The sequence below is a fragment of the Stenella coeruleoalba genome, assembly GCF_951394435.1.
Source record: "Stenella coeruleoalba genome assembly, chromosome: 5".
Lineage (NCBI taxonomy): Eukaryota > Metazoa > Chordata > Mammalia > Artiodactyla > Delphinidae > Stenella > Stenella coeruleoalba.
The window spans coordinates 116,881,242-116,903,657 of record NC_137150.1 but is presented as its reverse complement, the minus strand read 5'-3'; the positions used below and the strand labels follow the sequence as shown (position 1 = coordinate 116,903,657).

The window sequence follows — 22,416 nt, the reverse complement described above, 5'->3', positions numbered from 1 at the left end:
GAACTATAAAAGAGGAAATCGACAGTAACACAATAATAGTGGGGGACTTTAACACGTCACTTACACCAATGGACAGATCATCCAGACAGAAAATTAATAAGGAAACACAAGCTTAAATGACACAATAGACCAGATAGATTTAATTGATATTATAGGACATTCCATCTGAAAACAGCAGATTAGATTTTCTTCTCAAGTGCACACGGAACATTCTCCAGGATAGATCACATGCTGGGTCACAAATCAAGCCTCAGTAAATTTAAGAAAATTGAAATCATATCAAGCATCTTTTCTGACCACAACACTATGAGATTAGAAATAAACTACAGGGAAAAAAATGTAAAAACACAAACATATGGAGGATAAACAAACAAGAAAGACAGCAAACAACAAGCGTTGGTGAAAATGTGGAGAAAAGGGAACCCTCATGCATTCTTGGTGGTAATGTAAATTGGTGCAGTCACTATGCCAAACAGTATGGAGGCTGTCAAAAAGTTAAAAACAGAACTACCATATATGATCCAGCAATTCCACTTCTGGATACTTATCCAAAGAAAACAAAAACACTAATTCAAAAAGATATATGCACCGTTAAGTTCACTGCAGCATTATTCACAATAGCTAAGATACAGATGCAATCTAAGTGCCCACTGATAGATAAATGCATAAAGATGTGTGTGTCTGTGTGTGTGTATGTGAGTGTGTATATACTCATTCCATGTAATATTATTCAGCCATAAAAAAAGAATGAAACCTTGCCATTTGTGACAACATGGATAGACCTAGAGGGTATTATGCTAAGTGAAATAAGTCAGACAGAGGAAGACAAATATTGTATCATTTCACTCACATATGGAATCTAAAAAACAAATGAACAAATATAAAACAGAACAGAGTCATAGATACAGAGAACAAACAGATGGTTGCCAGTAGGAAAGCGGATGGTGGCGGGGGATGAGTGAAGTAGGTGAGGGAAATTAAGAGGTAGAAACTTCTAGTTACAAAATAAGTGAGTCACAGGGATGTACAGCATGGGGAATATAGTCAATAATAATCAAATATCTTTGTATGATAAAGGTGGTCAAAAGGTAAAAACTTCCAGTCATAAGATAAATAAGTACTGAAATGATTAACACAATTAACACTGCTGTATGTTATATGTGAAATTTGTAAGAATAAATTCTAAGAGTTCTCATCATAAGGAATAAATATTTTTTTCTTATATTTTGTATCTATATGAGATGATGGATGTTCACTAAACTTATTGTGGTAATCATTTTATGATGTATGTAAGTCAAATAATTATGCTGTATACTTCAAACTTACACAGTGCTGTTATGTCAATTATATCTCAATAAAACTGGAAGAAGAACAAATAAGAACAAAAATAGATAAAAAGAGAAGGAAAGAATTTTCAGCCTTGGATTTTTGCCTGTATTCTAGGTGTTAATTTACATAATGCATCTTGTAGAATCATATCAGAACCTGCGGTGGCAAATCCTAAATGGTCCACCAATGTTTCAGGAAGATGCACAAAGGAACCAATGTTTGGTGTTAGGAGAGTGGCCTCAGAAGAGTGGGAGTAGGACCACCCTGAAAGTGTGTGAACTTCTTCCCTTAAGGAGGTCTGCCCATATATTTTAAATGACCAGAGTCTTAGTGGTTCAACCAAATGGGCACAAAATAAAAAGCCCCAGGGAATGTTAAGAAGAAACTTTACATGGAAGGAATCATGAATGTCCTCACGATTCCATGTAAAAAGATTTCATCAGAATTATTACTCCTGGCATGTTTCCCTACCACTGACCCATCTTCTTCATGGAATATGACTTCATGGAATAAGAACTGATGTGGGGTTAGCTTTTTCAGAGATCACTTCTTAGATATCTCTCACTAGATTGACCTTATATTGGACATCTAAAGCTACCCAACATTTGCGGCCATAAATTCCAAAGAGTTTGTCAAAAATACAGATAACATTTGGGTTTCCACACACTTATCTCAGATTCTTATTTCTCTGTTGACACTGAATACATAAGAAAAAAAAAATGAGTGTTATTTATCGATCTCCTAATTTATCTCCATCACTAAATTTCACAATAACTTACGTCTCCTCTTCAGCTTTCATTTGGAAGGCATCTTCTAACCAATCTAATAATTTGTGTGTAAACTCACTCACGTCTTGCTGTGGGGGGAAAAAAAAAGTCTTGTTGATATTCGAGCCTACCAATGAAAACACTAAATACTGCAACATAAAACTTACAGCCAGTCTTTTCAAATGTATAATTAACTGACTCCTCACAATGGTATCATCTGAAATGTTTCACATCAAATGCAAGAAATATTTATAACTTAACCAGAGCATAAAATCATTATTTGAGAAAAACAAGCATTATATTCATAATCATGTAACTGGGTTTCACCTTAGGAGGGAAAAAAATATGTGTGTGTGTGTGTGTGTGTGTGTATATAAATTCAAACTTATCAATGAGATTTTTAAAAAGAGTTATTACCTCCCCACAAAGAGCTCTCTAATGAATCTTTATAAAATTAAGGACCCACATTACCAAAGAGTTCTTCATTATATAAAGATTTATTACTGGTTTCTGTCTTAGAAGGAATATGTGTTTTTAAACAATTCATATTTTCAATTCAACTGTTAATGCACAGCTTTTTAAGCCATATCCGATTTTACTAAGGTATCTGTTAATTTGGATAGGTTGAGCCTAATTAATCACTGACTCCTCAACTATCAAGTCTACCACCTCATGAACTTCGAACTGATTCTCCAATCAGAACCAGCACAACCTTCACCTTTTGCCATCCCTTCGGTCCTAGATCACCTGACATAGATAAACAGGAATAAGCAGTGGCAGTTGTACTTGTCAACTACCATAAAATTCTTTCAACACTCCAACCTGGAGCATAGCAAACAGGTTTGTATAGAACCTGCATGGGGAGTAGAGTGGGCTGGGGTGGGCTGGGGGGATAAAGCAACCCTACTATGACTTCCCAAAGACAGATAAATAAGTGTAAGCAATTTGCCTTTATCAAAATAGTCCCAAATATAAAACAAACTTACTATTATACATTTTCACAGCTAGAAGTTTTTTGAAAAGCATCTGGGCCAACCTATTTACCTTTAAAATGTTGAAACTAAGGTCTAGGAAGCTTAAATAAATTGCTCCAAAGCCATATAAAGACAACTAAACTTATTAACATATAAAGACAACTTCCTTAACAGGAAGGATTCTCCTTGAGAGCCACCGGAGGGAGCACGGCCCTGCCAACACCTTTATTTTGAACTTCTGGCTTCTAGAACTATAAGAGAATCATTTTCTATTGTCTTGAAATCACTTGGATTGTGGTAATTTGTTACAGCTGTCCTAGCACACTAATATAAGACTTTAAAATGACTTTCCATACTTTTCTATAACATTACTTACCCTGCAAGGTTATATCTGACAAGAAACAAAAAGGTTTTCTACTTATCCAATACTCTTTAGAAGAAATTGTTAGGGGGGAGAAAAACAACAAATATAAGCAAATTCTGATGTGACCACCCTTTTTGTTCATTTATCTTTGCCATAAAAAGTGAATTTTAAAAAAAAAGCACAGGGAAGGCAGTGGCAAAATCAGACATCTTTCAGCTCTCCACACATCCACGTAACAGATATATATCCAAGTACTACAACACCTACACTGCAAACGTAGCATATTTTTAAAATATCAAGTATCGTCTTTATTTTTTGCCCATTATGTCACTGTCATCTTTTCCAACACTGTTGCTATTATTCTCTGTTACTTTCTTTCCTTCTCTTCCACTTTCCTTCTTTAATTTCTCTGACTTCTCACATTATATGTGAAAATGTTGGTTTGTTTACAGACATTTTCTATTTTTATAGGAAAATTCCCAATATTCTTTCTAAAAAATTGATAAAAAGCAACCAAACAGCACTACATAAAGATTGGGAAATAAAAGAGCAATAAAAGAAAAATAAAATAACAAAGTTAATGTCATTCAGAAACCTTTTCTGAGTAATTACGGAAAACTACTTTCTGCCAGCAAAAAGAGGCATATCAAAAGCGTGTATACTATACTGACACTGGGTTATCACACCTTGGTGAAGATTTTTAATTAAAAATTTGTGAACATTCTGAATTTTACCTACTGCTTTCATTTAGTAATTTTAATTATAATATAAATTACAGCTTCATTTATCATATACTTTCAAGATTATCACTACTTCTTAATTTAAAAGTAAATCTTCCAAATAAACAATGTTTTAAGTGGCTCCAGCTTATTTGTATAAAGATAAATGACAACATCTTTGTCATTTATCTTTGAAAAAAATGCTTAAGAAAAGATCAGATTAAATAAAAAAGTTAATAAACTAGTAAGCACAACAAAGCTACCTGCTGGGAGTCATTTGATTTGAAAGCATCCTTAAGAATTTCAACTGCTCTTGATGGATCAACATATTTCCTTTTAGTACCAACAAGAAGTGCAAATAGATACCGAAGCTCACGCATAAAAGGCAAATTCCGATGCTCCTATTGAAAAAAAAGAAAAAATCCTTAAGTGAAGATTAAAATCTTTACTGGTAAAGAGATACTCATTTTAAAATTAACCAAAAATTTGACTAATATAGATGAGGGATGAATCTAGCACTCCTATTATCATAAAAAAAGAAGAGTGATCTTGTCATCTAGGAGACTGAAAGAAGGAGTCAAACATGGAAAGAGCAGAGGACCTAGACTAAGATCACAATTTTAGAATAAATGCCACATATTCACAGTAAATCATGTCATTACCCAGCCAAGAATATCCTCATTTAAGTTTGTTTATTACAATCCTTTCCATTCAGCAAAGCCCAGCTGCTGCTGAGGACAGCAATAACAAGAGCCAATATTCAATGAGTGCTAACCACATGCCAGGCACTACTTAAGTACTTTATGCTCAATAAACCCATTTAAGCAAAAATCCCCCTCCTCCATGAAGCCTTCCCAGGCCCCTCCAAGTCAATGATCTCTTCAAACTCCACATCTACTGAAATTAATGTTTTTCATTCAGTAATGAATCACTACTGCCACTGTTATGTGAAAATCCTAATTATCAGACACATTAGTCTAATAAGTAATTAGACTAGATCCTAATATTAGACTAATGTATCATCACTCTAGTGTTCCTTTGAAAACTCACTATTGTTTTTCTTCTTCCATAAGGAACAAAAACAACCCAATATTATCAATCACAAACAATTTATTTTAAAATAAGAAGAAAACTTTTTATAAGAATGTAATTCACATGTCTTAGTGAAATACATTATGGTAACAAATCAGACAGGCAGTTCTTACTATGGTTAGCTCCTGAAATAACAATTTTAACAGATAAAGCTTACATATACTATTTAAATATTAGAAAAATTTTCCAAGTTTGCATAGTTTTGTAGCAGTGTGTCTGTGTGTGTACAGTTGTTACCCAGAATAATATAATCAATTAATAAAGAAACAGTTGCTCCCACAATACATTAAAGAGCAGTCCTAAGAAATAGGTGTAAAGGAATAAAATTGATTCCAAATATTTATTTGATCTAAAAACTACATACTCATTACAGCAATCAGAAAGTACATAAAGTCTAACATAAAAACGCTAAGTTATAGAAAACATGGATTTTATTTAAGCATAACAAATTCCATCATTGATGATAAAGATGAAATGCAAAAGTTTTAAATGAGATAAAAAATTAATCCATGATTTTTCTGTGGTACTTACTATTCCCCAACAAGTGCCCTATATAAATAGGTTTCAAGAGTGTAAATGTTAAAAATTTTAATCCATAAAATAATTTTCAGAAATCTCCTTGATTTCTTGTGATCAATTTCTTCATTTATCACTGTACCTAAGGCAAGGCAGTTTTTTGAGACATTCCTTGCCAAGTGACAAGAATGAAATAAATGACTTTTGAAATCAAGTGAAATTCTGCTGAGATGCACATGTGAAAAGTTAAATACTTTAATAAAACACTTTTTGCTCTCAGCCAATTCCTGTGGCTAGAACATCTTGAATTTCAAAAGGCAAAATGAGTGGTTGCTGTTAAGACTAGCCACTGCATAAATTATGAAAATACCACCACATCTAGAAATTATTCAAACACAATTCTTTATCTTTTTTAAAACAGATTTATCAAGATATAACTGATGTACAATATACTGTACATTAGAAAGTGTACAATTTTACAAGCTTCACATATGTATACATCCATGAATGTATCACCACAATCAATAACATACCTGTCCATCACCCCAAAACTTTCTTCATCCCTCACTCCCCTCCCTAATCATTCCCAGGTGACCATGGTTACTTTACACTTTCTAGAAATTTATATAAATCATATCATATTCTATGTACTCATTTTAGTCAATGGTTTCCTGCAATCGGCATAATTATTTTGAACTTCATCCATATGTTTATGTACATTAATAATTAATTCCACTTTATTGCTGAGTGGGATTCCATTGTGCGGACAGACCACAACTTATTTATCCATTAACCTGTTCCAGCTGCAGTGGATATTATTGGATGTGGCTCTGTGTGGACATATGGTTTCATTCCTCTTGAGTAAAGAACTGAAGGGAAATGGCAAGGCTGTATGGTAGATGTTTTTAAGAAACAAACAAACTGTTTTCCAAAGGCATTAAACTACTTTGTATTCTCACTGGCAGTGTAATGAGAGTTCTAGGTCCACATTCTAAAACACCTGGATATGGGCTATATTTTTTAACTTTAGTTCTTCTAGTGGCACCCCTCATTTTAATTTGCATTTGGCCTAATGACTAGTAACATTAAGCATCATTTCATGTAGTTATTTACAATCTGTGTATCTTCTTTGGTGTTGTAATCTGTTAAGATATTTTTCCCAATATAGTAATAAGTTACTTGTCTTACTATTGAGATGTAAAAGTTCTGTACATATTTTAGATACAATTCCTTTGTGTGATATATGTTTTGCTAATATTTTCTCCCAATCTGTGGCTTGCCTTTTCATTTTGTATGAATTTTTCAAAGACAAGCTTTTCATTTTGATGAAAATATCAATTTTTTTCTTGTATGATTTGTGCCTGTTTATTGTCCTTCTTAAGAAATCTTCTCTTAATCCAGAACCCTAAAATTTTCTATGTTTTCCTCAAGAATTTTTATAGTTTTATTTCTTTGTTTTAGGTCTATAGTTAGTTCATTGTGATTTTTTTTTTCATAAATAGTGTCCTGTAAAGGTTGGAAAGTATTTTTCTGTCTAAGACATCATTGGTTTAAAAGATTTTCCTTTGACCATTTAATTGTTTTGGCAACTCTGATTAAAACCAATTACCCCTATATGTGTTGTTCTATTTCTGGACTCTCTATTCTGTTCTACTGATCTATATGACTATCTTTTCACCAATAACACAGTGTCTTGATCATTAGCCAAAAAATTAATTCCTCCAACACTGCCTTTCTCTCTTTAAACTGCTATGGCTATTCCACATCCCTTGATTTTGCATATAGATTTTACAATCAATTTGTCAATTCCTATGAAAATGCCTGCTGGGATTATAACTGGATTGCACTGATTCTATAGATTAAAGTGGGAACAACTGATATCTTAAAAAAATTGAATCCCCTGATCCATGAACATAGTATATCTCTTTATTTCTTTAATTTCTCTCAGCAATGTTTTGTAGTTTTCCATATCTTTGGCTACTTGATCTCTAATATTCCATATTTTATGCTGTCTTACATAAGTACTTTTTAATTTAAATTCCCAATTGTGTGTTGCTAGTATTAAGAAATACAGTTGATTTTTGTATGTTTGCCTTGTATCATGTAATGCTGCTGAATGAACTCACTTCTTGATTCTAGCATCTTTTTTTTTTTAGTTGAGTACTTAGGATTTTCTAAATAGACAGTCATATAAATGAAAAGACAGCTTTGTTTCTTCCTTTCCAATCTGCATGCTTATTTCTTTTTCTTACCTTACAGCACTGGTTAAGAACTCCACTCTAATGTTTAATAGAAAAGTGGTGAGGGACATCTTGTTTGTTCCTGATCTTTGAGGAAAAGGGTTCAGTCTTATACCAGAAAGTATTATAATTAGTTGTAAGTTTCTCATAAATGAGTTTTATCAGGATAAAAAAGTTTTTTACTCTTCCTAGTTTCTGTGAGATTTTGCCATAAATATATATTAGCTTTCTTCAAATCCTTTTTCTTCATCTACTGAGATAGTCATACGGCTCTTATTGTCTAATATGTTAATATGATGAATTATACTGAGTTTTGAACACTAAACCAATCTTTCAGTCCTGGATAAACTCCACCTGCCAATGAGGTATTATTATCCTTTATATGTACTACAGCATTCAACTTGCCAAAAATCTGACAATTTTTTCTTCTATTATTCATGAGGAATATTGGTCTGTTTTCTTTTCTTGAAATATGTTTTTCTACTTTTGGTTTCAGCGTAATGCTGGTCTCATAGAGTAAATTTGGAAGTTTTATCTCTTTTTCAATTTTCTGGGAAAACATGTAGAGAATTGCTATTATTTCTTCATTCAATGTTTGGTATAACTCACCAATAAATCTTGCTGCTATTGATTTTTTTTTTTTTTTGATGGGTAGGTTCTTAACTAAAAATTCTAATATAATATACTCAGGTTATCTATCTTTTCATCGGTTTCAATAGCTGTTAGCTTTTTAAATATTTGCCTGTTGTGTATAATATTCCACTATTCTCTTACTGTCTACAGAATATGCAGTGATGTGCCCCTCTTTCATTCTTTATTTTGGTAATTTGTTTCTTCTCTCTTTTTTCTTACTCAGTCTACTTAGAAGGTTATCAATTTTACCAACTTTCTTAAGAAGCAGCTTGTGGTTCCATTAATTTTTCTCTACTGTTTTCCTGATGTCTAATTCATTGATTTACGTACTTGTCTTAATTATTTCCTTTCTTCTGCTTTCAAATTAACAAGCTTTTCCCCCCTAATTTCTTGATGCAATCTGATGCCATTAATTTGAAACAATTCTTATTTTCTAATAAGGCATTTAGTTCATGTATTTTCCACTAACCACTGTTTTAGCTAAATCCCTCTAATTTTGATACATCATGTTTTACTTTTTATTCAGTTCAGAATACCCTGAAATTTCTTCTTCGACTTGTTCTTTGTTCCTGGGATTATTTAGAGGTGTAAATAATTTCCAAGTACTAGGGGGATTATCTAGATATCTTTCAAATTGCAAGTAATAATTCTAAATAATCATGTGAATTATAAATATACTTCAACCAAGACATCAGAACAACAAACTAACCAAATTGTGACAGAGGGAGGCAACAGTCCAAAAAGTTTCATGTAAAAACTGTAATGACTTAAAGGTGTCTGCTTAATTTCTCTGGAAGTATGAGTAGTTGGTCAGGTGATCTTGCTTCCCTTTTGAAAATGGCTTATCAGTCTGACACTCTATGGCCAAAGATTACGGCCTGAAAAGCTGGTTATAAATCAAATTATATTCCCACTAGCTAGCATTATAAATGTTTCACGTGTTTGCAGGAAAAGCAGTTTTCAAAATTAGATACTAAAAGGAAAACATAATTTAATAATGTATTATTACTATTAACAATAGGTCACACAAAGTTCAACACTTTACTGAAACCTATAACTTCTTTGTCTTTGCAACCAGTCCCCTTTAGGGCTACAGTTTCTTTATGACAAGATCACTGAAGTCTTACACTCAAGGATATCAACTCCATAATTAATTTTTTTCATTAAGTATGAATTTCTGCGTGCAAATCAGTCCTATCTTTTGAAAAGCTAATACGAACAGTACAATAACTAGCAATAGCTGACACCTAGTACTTACTATGTACCAGGTACTTCTAAGTCCTTTATGTGTTTTATCTCATTTAATTCTCACAGCAACTCTATAAAATAACTGCTGTTATTATTTATGCTTTTCAGATAAGGAAAATGAGCAGTAACTAGACCAAGCAGGTCCACAGCCAGAACCCAGGAAATATGGTCCTAATGCCTGTGCTCTCTGTAACATTATATTGCCTAACAATATTAGAAGTTACAGATTCGCACTGCAAAGACAACAAGTGCAAAACTAACCTTTTAAAGAGCTCAGCTACAGAAATAACTGATAAATTTTTGATTTCCACACAATTTTTCAGGAGGCAACTGAGTAAAGGCCTTGAATTGTAAATGGTAACCTATAAAATTTACTGAAATTTGACATCCAAAAAAAAGAAGAAAAAAGAAATTACTAAAGTGAAACAAAAAAATTGGCCTATTACTGACACACAGGTGAAGAAAAATTCATAATTACAATATACTAACCAAGAATAGGAAGTTACTGTTGTAGCTGAGATTAATAGGTTCACATTCAAATTTGACACTATTTCAGATTTGATTTGGCAAATTTCCCAAAAGCAAGCACAGATAAAAGAATATGAAGACCATATATACTCTGCTTAAAAATTTTTCATAGGGCTTCCCTGGTGGTGCAGTGGTTGAGAGTCTGCCTGCCAATGCAGGGGACACGGGTTCGTGCCCTGGTCTGGGAAGATCCCACATGCCGCAGAGCGACTAGGCCCGTGAGCCGTGGCCGCTGAGCCTGAGCGTCCGGAGCCTGTGTTCCACAACGGGAGAGGCCACAACAGTGAGAGGCCCGCGTACCACAAAAAAAAAAAATTATGAAAATTTTCATAATTTTACCTTTTGGTTTCGGGGTAAATCTTGAACATGTGATGGAGGCTTGTAATTCAGAACTAGTCTTCTAAATTCCAATAGATTGAATAATGACTGAAAAAGAACAACAATTTAAGATAACCGAAGGGAAAATTCTATTAACAGAACTATAAAAATATGACTGGCCTGAAAGATTTATTTTATATACAGAATATTTCCCACTAGCACAAGAAGGCCTATTTTCTCCCTGAGAAAAAGTCACATTTCTTTTATTTTGACATATTATTCTTGATCATTAACAATATTTATGGTACTGCAAAGGAGAAAATTATACGTGGACAACTCAAAAAAACATAATATATATTATTAAAAGTTTCCTTTCTTTATGTTACTATGTGCCTAAGCAGTTTCCTCAAAATAAAATCTACACAAATGCAAAGTTGAGAACTTTTTAGACATGTTATGTTCAGTATGAGTTTTCTAGAGGTATCAATTCTACAAAAATACAGTACAAATAAATTTATGGGCCAGATGCTAGGTGATAGAGACACAAAGAAACTACGTATTATCGCTAATGGTCAAGGAGACACACAACCTAGAAAGGAGACAGATATTTAATTATAACAATAGCAGTGTTACTCAAAAATACAGTAATATTGATCACGTAGAGCATAATGAAAGCATGTGAAAGATGCTCATGAAAAAGCTTCCTGCAGCTATGTTTTTAAGCTATAGCTTGTAACCCATTAATGTCATCATGATAAACATTAATTTTAAAAACTGAAATAAAATATAATGGAAAATATCAGAACATGTCATAAACAGTCAATTCACCAGAGTATCATTTGTAAAATTTTCATTGGTGATATTTTTACATACGTATGTATGTGTAAAGTGTTTTACAATGTAAAACGTATTCCTTTCTGTGAGTCACAGTTTATAAAGTTTGAAAATCATTGCACTGGAGGTTATAATGTATTAAATCTTAGTAAAAGATGGGTTAGCCAACTTGCTAGAAAATAAAAATAGCACCACATATCCATAAGAAAACAAGATTTTGTTTAGTACTGGGTGTTGGGAAAACTGGTCCACTATATATAAATAGTCATATATAGATATAGATGTGGATTAAAGACGTAAATATGAAAGGTAAAACCATAAAACTGATAATTGTGATCTGAAGTATTTTTTAATTAAACAATATGAACATATTCGTTTATTTATTCATTCATTTAACAAATATTTATGGAGCACCTACTACATGCCAGACACAAGGAAGACAGGCAGCAGAGAATAAAATATATCAAGTCTCTGCCCTTGTATTATCTTGTTATTGCAAGTTAAAACAATGAGAGCAGATGTTATAAGTCAGAAATAATAAGTACAATAACAGACCAAAATCAGAAACTTAAGGAAGCAGCATTTAAAAGCCAGAGGAAAAAGAGCTATAAGAAAGACAAAATAAAAATAGTAAAGGAAATGTGGAGTATGAGATCACAGAAGAAAAAGGAGTAGAAAAGTTTTCAAACATAGTTGTGTATCAGAATAACTGCAGAGCTTTAAAAATTCCTATGTCAGGAACCTCTCAACAAAGATATAAAGTACCATAGAAGATTCTGGAGTACATCCAAGAATCACTGGCAAATTTCATGAAGGACAAAATTAGCAAAGGTTGAAGGTTGCCACATTCTAGTAAGGTAAGGGCAAGAAAATAATCTTTAGACTTGTCAATTGGGAAGTCACCTTTCCAGTAGAATGGTAGAATGGCAGAATAGCAGCAATGAGTCCTGAAGAAATGGGATAAAAGTAAGGGGGACAAAGTACAGACTGTTCTTAAAAGGAATTTAAATAGGAAAGAGAATATTGACAAATCTGGAGAATCTCAATCCCACTTCTATGCTCTGAGCTCCCACTGGAAAACTTTTTTCTTCTTCCTGAACACCCTTTAGAATTTCCTTTGGTGTGGGTCTCCTGGTAACAAAGTATTTCAGCTTCTGCTAAACTGAAAATTGTGGGGGCTTTTTTCATTTTTTAAAGATTTTTGCTAGTTATAGAATTCTAGACAGCCAGTTAATTTTTCCCAGAACTTTAAAGATAGCACTTCTGTTGAGAAGTCAACCATTAGTCTTATTTTTGCTCCTTCATAGAGGCGATACACCTTTTCTATCTGGCTACTTTTACTATTTTCTCTGTCTAGAGTGTTTCTCTCTTTTACTATGATGTGCCTTAGTGTAGTATTCTTTACGTTCATACTACCTGGTTCCTATTGCTTCCCTAATCTGTGGCTTCATCTCTTTCATCAAGCTTGGAATATTCTTTGTCATCTCTTCAAATATTGTTTTTATCCTATTTCCCTTTTAGTTTCCCTCTGGAACCAAAAATAAATTGTGTTAATACAATTTACACCATGTCCAAAATATCTCTTATATGCTCTCATCTGTATCTCATGGCTTTAGTGTGAAAATGTTCCACAAACTGTCCAGTTGACTAATTCTCTCTTCAGTGTGTCTGTAGCCTGCTAAACTCTTCCACTGATATCTTAACTTCATTTATCATATTTTTCAGTTCTAAATTTTCTATTTTAGAAATATTTTGTTTTGAACAAAATATTCTATTTTGTTCTTTTTATAGTTTTTAGTTTTCTATCAAAATTCTCAATCATGCTTCTAATTCCTTGAGCATAGTAATAGTTACATAACAAATAATTCGATTTTTAGTTTTCCCTGTAGGTATATTTCTAATTATCCATTATTTTCTCTTAATTTTTGGACATGTCTTATTTTCTGATATAACTAATTATGACTGATTTGAGTGCTAGACACTGTATGTAAAAAACTGGAGAAAAGGGGCTTCCCTGGTGGCGCAGTAGTTGAGAGTGCACCTGCTGATGCAGGGGACGCGAGTTCATGTCCCGGTCCGGGAAGACCCCACATGCAGCGGAGTGGCTGCGCCTGTGAGCCGTGGCCGCTGAGCCTGCGCGTCCGGAGCATGTGCTCCGCAGCAGGAGAGGCCACAACAGTGAGAGGCCCGCATACCGCAAAAGGAGAAAATTCTAAGTTCGAGATGATAGTATCTTCTAACAGAATTTACATTTCCTTCTGGCAGGCAGCAAAACTGGGACTACTTTCAAGCCTAGATCATCTTAATCCAATCAATTCTGAGAAAATCTCAAGCTGGGATTCACAAATTATAAAGCCTGGCCTATTTTTCAGTTCTCAGTTAATTCTAGGGTGTAGCCCTTTAGAATTTAACTGAAAATCTGAGGTGTTTCCTAGGGCTCCAAGCCTGTGTGAAACTTTGCTTAGCTCCCCAGCCAATCAGTAGTCACTCCTGAAATTGCCTCAAAGATAAAATCAGCCCAAAATGTGAAGCTTACTCTCTGAAATTCTTGTTCTCTCAAAGTGTAGCCTCAAAATTCCTCACTGCTTTAGGGTTTATGATGCCTTCAAAAAGCTGATTTCATTTTTCTTTTGTTTTGTTTTGGACTCCAGCAAAATATGAGCGGGTAGATGTCCGAAAACAATATGTTACTACCCGAAGTAGAATTTGTGACCGTGGATTATCACAACAAATCACAGAAATTTATCTTAAGTACCAATCTATACCATAAACCAGGCATAGTACTATTAGTCAACACATGCCTTCAAAGGGGTGGGAAAGAGTAATTGTCACTACTGCCTAAATTGTGTTTGTGAGTCATACACATTGAAAACAAGTATCCTTTCATTCAGTCCAAAGCTAATGTGTCAATTTTGAAATTTGTTAAAGTAGAGTTTCGTTAAACTCTTGCTAATTTCAGAGAGCTAATGGAAGATGAGAGTTTAAATACATAATTTGTGGAAAACAAAAAGAGTGATGACAAGAGAGCAAAGGGAGACATAAACTGTCTATAATGAAAAATACTAAGGAAGAGCAACATAAATTCTCCTTGGTGGATTTTTAAAAAAATGAAACGGTATCAGATAAGTTTCAATGTGAGATAGAAACAGACTGGCAGGATTAAAAACTGAAAGTCTGTATACAGAGCAATTAAAGCCCTATGTCCTTCCCAGACTGAGAAGCATCAGACAAGTACTCTCTCTCTCTTCCTGTGGAATACAGGAAAATTCAAACTTTGAATATAATTTAACTGACTCAGGTTCATAAAAATCAGTCATGGTATATTTCAGGGTAGGATGAGATTCAGGGCTACAAATAGGGTTAAGTAAAAGCCTGCCAATTGACCCCCAACTGTCCCTTCCCCAATTCCCTTTCTCTAGACCTGCTTTTGGAAAGTTAGCAACCATGCTTAAACCACAAAAAAATCAGGATCCAGTCTGGATTTGAGGCACAGAAATCTCATGTTGTAAAGGATTCCCCTCACCAAAAAAAAAAAAGAAAAGAAAAGAGTTAACATGTTTGAGATGTTTGAGTATATGAAACACACTATGGATAATACCTCAAAAGAGAGGTTGAAGCAGCTGGAAATTTTTAAGGATAAATAAGTATACAGAAAACAGAAAGAAGAAAAGGTGGCAACTGACAACTCCATGAAAACAAAGAATTACAGAGGGGTAGTCTTAGTAAACCACTATAATGTCTACAAAGTCAAAGAAAATGTAAACACTGACTACTGACTATTTTTAACTGGTGATATAACTATGTTGGGAGATGAAAGGAAAGGCAATTCTAGGTAGGTGAAATGAAAAGAGCTAAATCCTCATCTATCTCTGCAGAAAGGCATGTCATTTAGAAAAACAAAGATAGCTAGAGAAACAGAATTGGTTGTAGATGCCTTTAAGAAGCAGGACTATGCTTCTCAGGCAGGGTGGTTTGGAGCAGAGGGCTATTATTTTTCACAAGGCTTTTATTGCTATGGGATTTTTGGTTTTCTCTTTGAACTATGTACTCATGTTCTTTGATGAAAATTAGAGACAAAAGCAAGTGCTATGAAAAACACGTTAAATGATATCCTGAAATGTTTTGAAAACTTGCAGCACCTTTTCAATACCATACTTTTAATACATTAGAGTGGTAGAAGCATCTTAAGTCTTCAATTCCACCATAAGTAATATATGCTCCTTTACCGTTCATTCATTTACTAACTCAGTAATTACTTAAAGGGTTCCTCCAACGTGTCAGACACTCTACTATACACTGGTACAGAACAGTAACCTAGATGATGTGCTCTCTGCCCTCAGGATGCGTGTATTTTAGTCAACTTAGAGTTTCATAATTTATGCATAAGGTGACCATATACTTTACCATCCAACCCATAACCCTTCTGAGTATGAAAAAGGGCTTCAAGACTAATTAATAGGTGCTGATAGACCTACAATGTGAGTAAACTGGGACTGTACCAGGCAAACTGAGAAGTATGAGCACCTTACTTCTGAGCATCTCAGAGGCATCCAAATGGGAATGGTGCTAAGGTTTATCGTGAGAATCCATGAATTACTTGAACTTAACACCCCAAACCAGAGAAAGAGGAGAACATATTCCTATAAGTAACTGCCTAATTCACTGACACCCTAGTGGAAAAAGCAGCCCCAATTAGTACTTTCTACATAAAAGTTCCTTTTGAACAGGATGAAAATAGTCCTGACTAGATAACTGGTTGATACCCAATCTAAAGACAGTCAGGCTAATATTATTAGCATCCAAAAGATTATGTAAGCCATTCTCTGTACAACCTTCTCCTTGCTTACAGTCTCTTTCTGATATTCTGTTCCCCTTTTCTTCCAAAATACTTAGGTCTCAGTACCTAAAGGAACAAATATAACAAAGCTGTGCCTTCTGTAGCCTATACTCATTACCTACTCTGAAGTTAGAGATTTATAATCCCAGTAAACTACTATAATTGGTAGAAATACTTACAAAGAGAAGAATTCCCTGTTGTTTCATACTAGTCTTGCCAACTAAGTATAATAAATTCCATCCCTGAGAAAAGTTTGTAATTGAAACTTCACAGTACATTTATGTCACAGCCTGAACAAGTTCCACCTTGCTTTGGAAAATACAATTTAAAAACTTCCAGCACTAATACAGATTTCCTACCCAAATTTTCTTTCATAAGTGAAAAGTTCCATTTATGATGATAAACTGTTATATTTCAGATGTCTGTGAAATTAAGCAAATGTCAAGAAATGAAAAAATAAAATATTTCAATTACTAGAAATGAAAAGTAAAATGGGTTAAGAGACTTTAAAATTACATTCAAAAACAAAATGAAGTTATCTCCAGATAAATTTTTCTTCCCACCCACAATTTTCTGAACTCTGAAGCTTAATGTTTTTCCACATCCCCAAGTCAGTATCTTATTACTTTATTATAATCCAAATTTTTCAAGGTTAGCGGTTACTTCTCCTAGGTGTTTATTCTAACTAAACTATTGATTCTTTAGAAGCACTTTCTTACTTCTTATAGTTTTCTAAGAGGAACAGCTAATCAATGAGCCTCATTTACTGGCTGTAATAGTGTAAAGGTAGCATCTACTTGTCCAAATACAGGCTGCAAAGCATACTCATAAACACTCAGATCAGAGCCTTAAAACTGTGCTTCATATTTTAAAATGATGACTAAATTATGAAATTTAGATTGAACAATGAAATGCAAAAAAGCCCTTACTAACAGTGCAAGTAAAGCAAGATAGCCTATTAAGAAGATCTAAGAGATTAAGATAGCAAATAAAGTTTGAGATATTGTTGGCATGTAAGTGAACAATTAATGCATACTCAAGGCCAAGAACAAAAGTATCATCACAAATTTATGCTAATCCAGGTATTCCTTAACATTTTAATAGGCTAGAAAACAAATAACGTACCATATTATTAACTAGCGTATACCACAGTTTATTAAAAAGTGAGGCATAAATCCAGAAAACCAAAGGAAATCAAATTATATAATATTATTTGTCAGAAAGGCAGAAAAGAGTTGGAAATTATAACACGGAAGTAGAAAAAAAGTTAAAACTACTGGTTAATCGCCATGAGAACACAATTAATAACCTTGTAGAAATGAACTTAATAACCTGTGAGTTGCATTAATATCATATGAAAGTTTACACAGTATACAGTTTTGGAAAAGTACAAAATGAAGAGATATTTTGAATGTAAAAGAATGTAAATTAGAATACATCTAATGATTTAAAAAGTACTCATCAGAAATAATAAATAAGCTACAATTCAGCTGTATTAGGAAAATAAGCACAAATATTAATTTTCCTAAATGGCAATTAAAATTAAGAGCATGTTATTCATAGATTGTTTTATTTAAGGAGACTTTAATTTAACGTTTTACAATTTGACATTTAACATTATCAATGTCTGAGAATGGTAAAGATTTATGTCAAAAGTCATATCACATAAAAGTTTAAAAAAAAAAAAGAAAATTAGTCCAAACTGAGAAGATGATGGATATCTATGCATACAAACATTTTTCATTTTAGAATAAGGAGCTCAAGAAACATTTCATTAAGGCCTTTCCAAGTTAGAAAGAAAATATGTTATTCTTTATTTATCAACATTTATTCTTTACGTCATTCTCACATATGTATTGAGAATTATTTGTCAATCTGTTCCCTCCTCAAATAAAATGCTCTCTTACATAAAAATAGTATTTAAATGACTATAATTCTTGAATGATATTTTCCATTATATATAAATAATTCTGATTTGACTCACAAAAAAAAAACAGTTTTGGTTTCATACCTTGATTACATCCTTCCCTAAATTTTCAGGGATTTATATACAAAAATATTTTCTTTCCACTCTGACAATTCCCAACAAATGGGAAGGAGGAAAAATTAATTCTGAATGAGGCATTAGGTAGTGTTCTATCATTAAAACTCCATACTGGGAGTGAGGAACAAAGTGGGGTGCGGAATACTGCAATCCCCAAACTAGGTTAGTAGACAGAAAGGCATACTAAAACCTGATCTGCAGTTATATATAAAGTATACAGCTTAAAAGAAACACAACCCCAACCCACTTTCCATTGCTGTCAGGCCCACCAAATAAGATCTGCATAAAGACTCTTACCTGAATAACAGCACTAAACCAGCAAGTATTGCCAACATTCTTTAGTCCAACAGGAGCTTTGTCCTGCCTTTTTCTATCATAAGGGTTTCGAGAATCTCTCCAAACTTCAGTAGGTGTCCTCTTCAAACATGCTTTATTTTCTGCTATGCTGGCTTCAAGAACTCTAAAACAATGGGAAGAAGATGATGGGGGAAAAAAGTACAGTATTAATTTAGTGCTGTACCCTAGAAAATAGCATACTATAAACTAAGGATTTTAATAGATTAAGCTCTAGACAATCCATCTGGGGAAGTAATATTTAAAACTAAATTTACTCAAGCGGAGGCTAGTTTTAAGAACATAGCCGTGGCAATGCCAACACATCAAGAGGCATGCAGCCTATTTTTCTCAGAAAAAGGAAATTTCAAACACAAAAAGACAGCATTATGTAATAGGAAATATATTAAATTATATTTCAACAAATTAGAGGCTTAGTACCAGGGATACAGTACCTAGGTAAGTTTTCTGAAAAGTCACTGTATTGAAATACATATTTACAATATAACATAATGACTATTTTTATAAGAATTACTTTGAATCAAGAAAACTAAAAATTGAAAAAAACTGTACTTTTATTCCTCTGACCATTAATTTCCTTTTCTATTATAAAAAGGGTAAAGTAAATTCTAGGGTTCCTTTCAGTTTTAGAGATCCATGATTCTACAAGAGCTAAATAAAGGGAGAGAATATTTATGTGTTCACTTCTTTACCCAAAAGTTTGCCTAGGGAGAAATCTACTGAAATAAATATCTACATATCAGAATAATAAAAGATTAAACTCTTCAAAATAAATGCACTTACACAATATCTAAAAATATATCTAAAATACCTAAACATGGCTAAGAGTAATGCTACTTTGCTTAATGGTGTTCTTCTTGCTCTTAAACATGTAACAACATGCTGGAAAACCCTAATCCTCACATATAAACTAACCATGCATTTTTGCCTGCTCAAGACATGTGTTACTTACTATTCTAAATAAGCATAAATAATAGCTAAATATCTTAACGCATTCTGTATTCATTACAAAACCTCAGCAAGAATAAGTTTTTTCAACGTTTTTGGCTTCTTGAGAAGATCTCATTCATGCTACACTATTTTTCTCCTAAAGATTTTGCTCTATCAGATTAATGTCAAAATAATATAGCTATCTTCCTTAATTATGCAGAAAAAGTAAATTATTCTTTTGTCTCTAACCTTACAACATGACCTTAGATACAATGTATTAGATTCCAAACTAGTATTACTTAAAATAACTTATATGAATGTAGGATAGAGTCTTCTTTGGGAATCAGTAAAACCACATACTGAAAAAAAGAAAGCAGAAAACAACATGATAGGGACTTCCCTGGTGGCACAGTGGTTAAGAATCCGCCTGCCAATGCAGGGGACACGGGTTCAAGCCCTAGTCTGGGAAGATCCCACATGCCACGGAGCAACTAAGCCCGCAAGCCACAACTACTGAGCCCGTGTGCCACAACTACTGAAGCTCACACGCCTAGAGCCCGTGCTCCACAACAAGAGAAACCAACCACAACGAGAAGCCCGCACACCGCAACGAAGGTCCCTGCTCGCCACAACTAGAGAAAGCCTGTGTGTAGCAACAAACACCCGACGCAGCCATAAATTAATTAATTAATTAAAAAATAAAACAACATGATACATTACAATGTAAAGATCAAAGTAAACTCACATATTTAAAAATAAACAGTATACACTTTTAAGAGTGGTCCAACATTAGCAGCAGTACTCTGCCTAAATATCAACTCTCCATGCAACCTCAGCCCATACAAGCTTTTTCTCTTAAACTATTGACCACTAAAAAGTAGTAGAACTCCTTGGAAGGTATTTATTAGATGAATTGGGGCATAAGAAAGTCAGCATTTATCTAGAACATCCCACTCTTATCAGAAATAAGTTTTAAAGAACATAAGGGGGAGGTAAGTCAAAGAGCCAACCTGAGAGAATTCCTACTGTTCAAGTTGTACAATTCAACATAATGTAATACAAGAATGAGAATAATCAACTGGAAAAATTAAATTTGTACAAGGCGACTACTTCAAAAGAGAAAAGTTAACACATGGTATACAAAAGGTAAATACAACACCAAAGTCTATTTTATATAACAAGGTATATTTAATTATTTATTGACTTTTATAAATGGGAATGTTTTCATTTGAAAAGTTTGCTCCTTTTGTAACATATGTATATCCAGAAGTATAAATAAAGGAACCTTATTCCTCATTGGTAATTAGAAATGAATGAACTAAAAAACAAGCAATGGGTTCTGGGTGAAGTAGCAACAATAACACAAACAGGAAAGAAGAATTAGCACCAGCGGTCATATATAAGGGACAGAAGAGGCATAAAGCAGTTGATTAGCACCAGTGGGCATGTACAATAACCATTAAAAAAGAGGATTCTACAGTATATTCCAAAAGCATAAACTGATCAAAAGTGAAGGAGAACAAGGAGAACTACACTCATTCCTAAATCTTCTAGGTGGATGACCCTCTACCATTACATATTTTTAAACTTCTAATTATAATAAAATACTAATTAGAAATAACCCTTTTCAATGCCAACACACCAGATCATTTGTATCATAATGACCAGGAAACGGGTCACACAGACAACAGTCATGGAAAACTTGAGAAGACCTGATTTCTATAAAATGTACTGTCTACAAAAATTAAAGTCTAAAAATAAGTCACATGTACACCAATAAAGAGGTTAAAAAAATAAATATTAAAAATTGAAAAAATAAGTCACATGAAGTTAATAACAAAATGAAACTCAGCCTCAAGACCATATTGAGTAAAACTAGGTCTCCTGTTCCCCACAAGTGTCAACAACCCATCCCAAATCTACAATCTAGACTCCCCTGAGATAATGACATTCTTCTAATTCCAGATCTAGTTAAGATTATTAAAAACTAAAAACCAGAAAGTATTTTTTTAATGGTTCGATACAGTCAGTTCAGGCACCCTCCTCTTCAGCCCCCTCCCACCAGGAAAATACATCTGATTTTCACGTTGTATGAAAACATTAATGTGATAAGATAATATAAGCTTTTTAGTTCCCTTGCCTACTTTTGGGAGAATGTATGGCCTCAAATGTACTTTCTAGGACCAAGCAGCTTACCTGCACTTTTTGTTACAAGAGGAGGGAAAGAAAGTCAAGGATATAAACTGAAGATACCATCTCTCCAGCATTCCCATAAAACTTTTTACAGAGGTAAAATTACATACAAACTGTAATAACTGAGTAGAGCTTAAGACATACATGTTCACTGTTTCTCAAAGTGACCTAAAGATATAAAAATTTTTGAAGTATCCATTTCTAAACCACATTTATTTTTGGTGGGTGGGTATACATACTTAAATGTATATAATTAAATATTCATATAACTCAATTCAGTCATATGGTAGAGATCATCATTCATTATAATAAAAGCATGAGTTTTAAAGAAGTAGATTTATTATAATATTCCTTAAACATATGGTAATATGGTAGAATTATGGTACTAAAAATAGTAGATTAAAGAATGCCATGACTTTGTGATCTTCACTTAGAGCTTATAACACATTTAGTTTTTTAATCACCAAGGACTTACAACATGCTCCAGTTAGGTTTC

General features: G+C 33.4%; 1 protein-coding gene across 3 annotated transcripts in view; it reads right to left on the bottom strand.

Moving 5' to 3' along the window:
- The window catches only part of USP25 (ubiquitin specific peptidase 25), a 139,952-nt gene that overhangs the window by 76,960 nt on the left and 40,576 nt on the right, over positions 1 to 22,416 (bottom strand). For 2 of the 3 annotated variants that reach the window (XM_079921351.1, XM_079921349.1), the window contains exons 5-8: positions 18,741 to 18,903; positions 10,750 to 10,836; positions 4,417 to 4,554; positions 2,109 to 2,185 (exon numbers count right to left, since the gene is read on the bottom strand). In XM_079921351.1, the coding sequence (XP_079777477.1) occupies positions 2,109 to 2,185; positions 4,417 to 4,554; positions 10,750 to 10,836; positions 18,741 to 18,903 (465 nt within the window). Of the gene's footprint in view, positions 1 to 2,108; positions 2,186 to 4,416; positions 4,555 to 10,749; positions 10,837 to 18,740; positions 18,904 to 22,416 lie in introns of those variants that run through there. The other variant, XM_079921350.1, reaches the window with a different exon arrangement.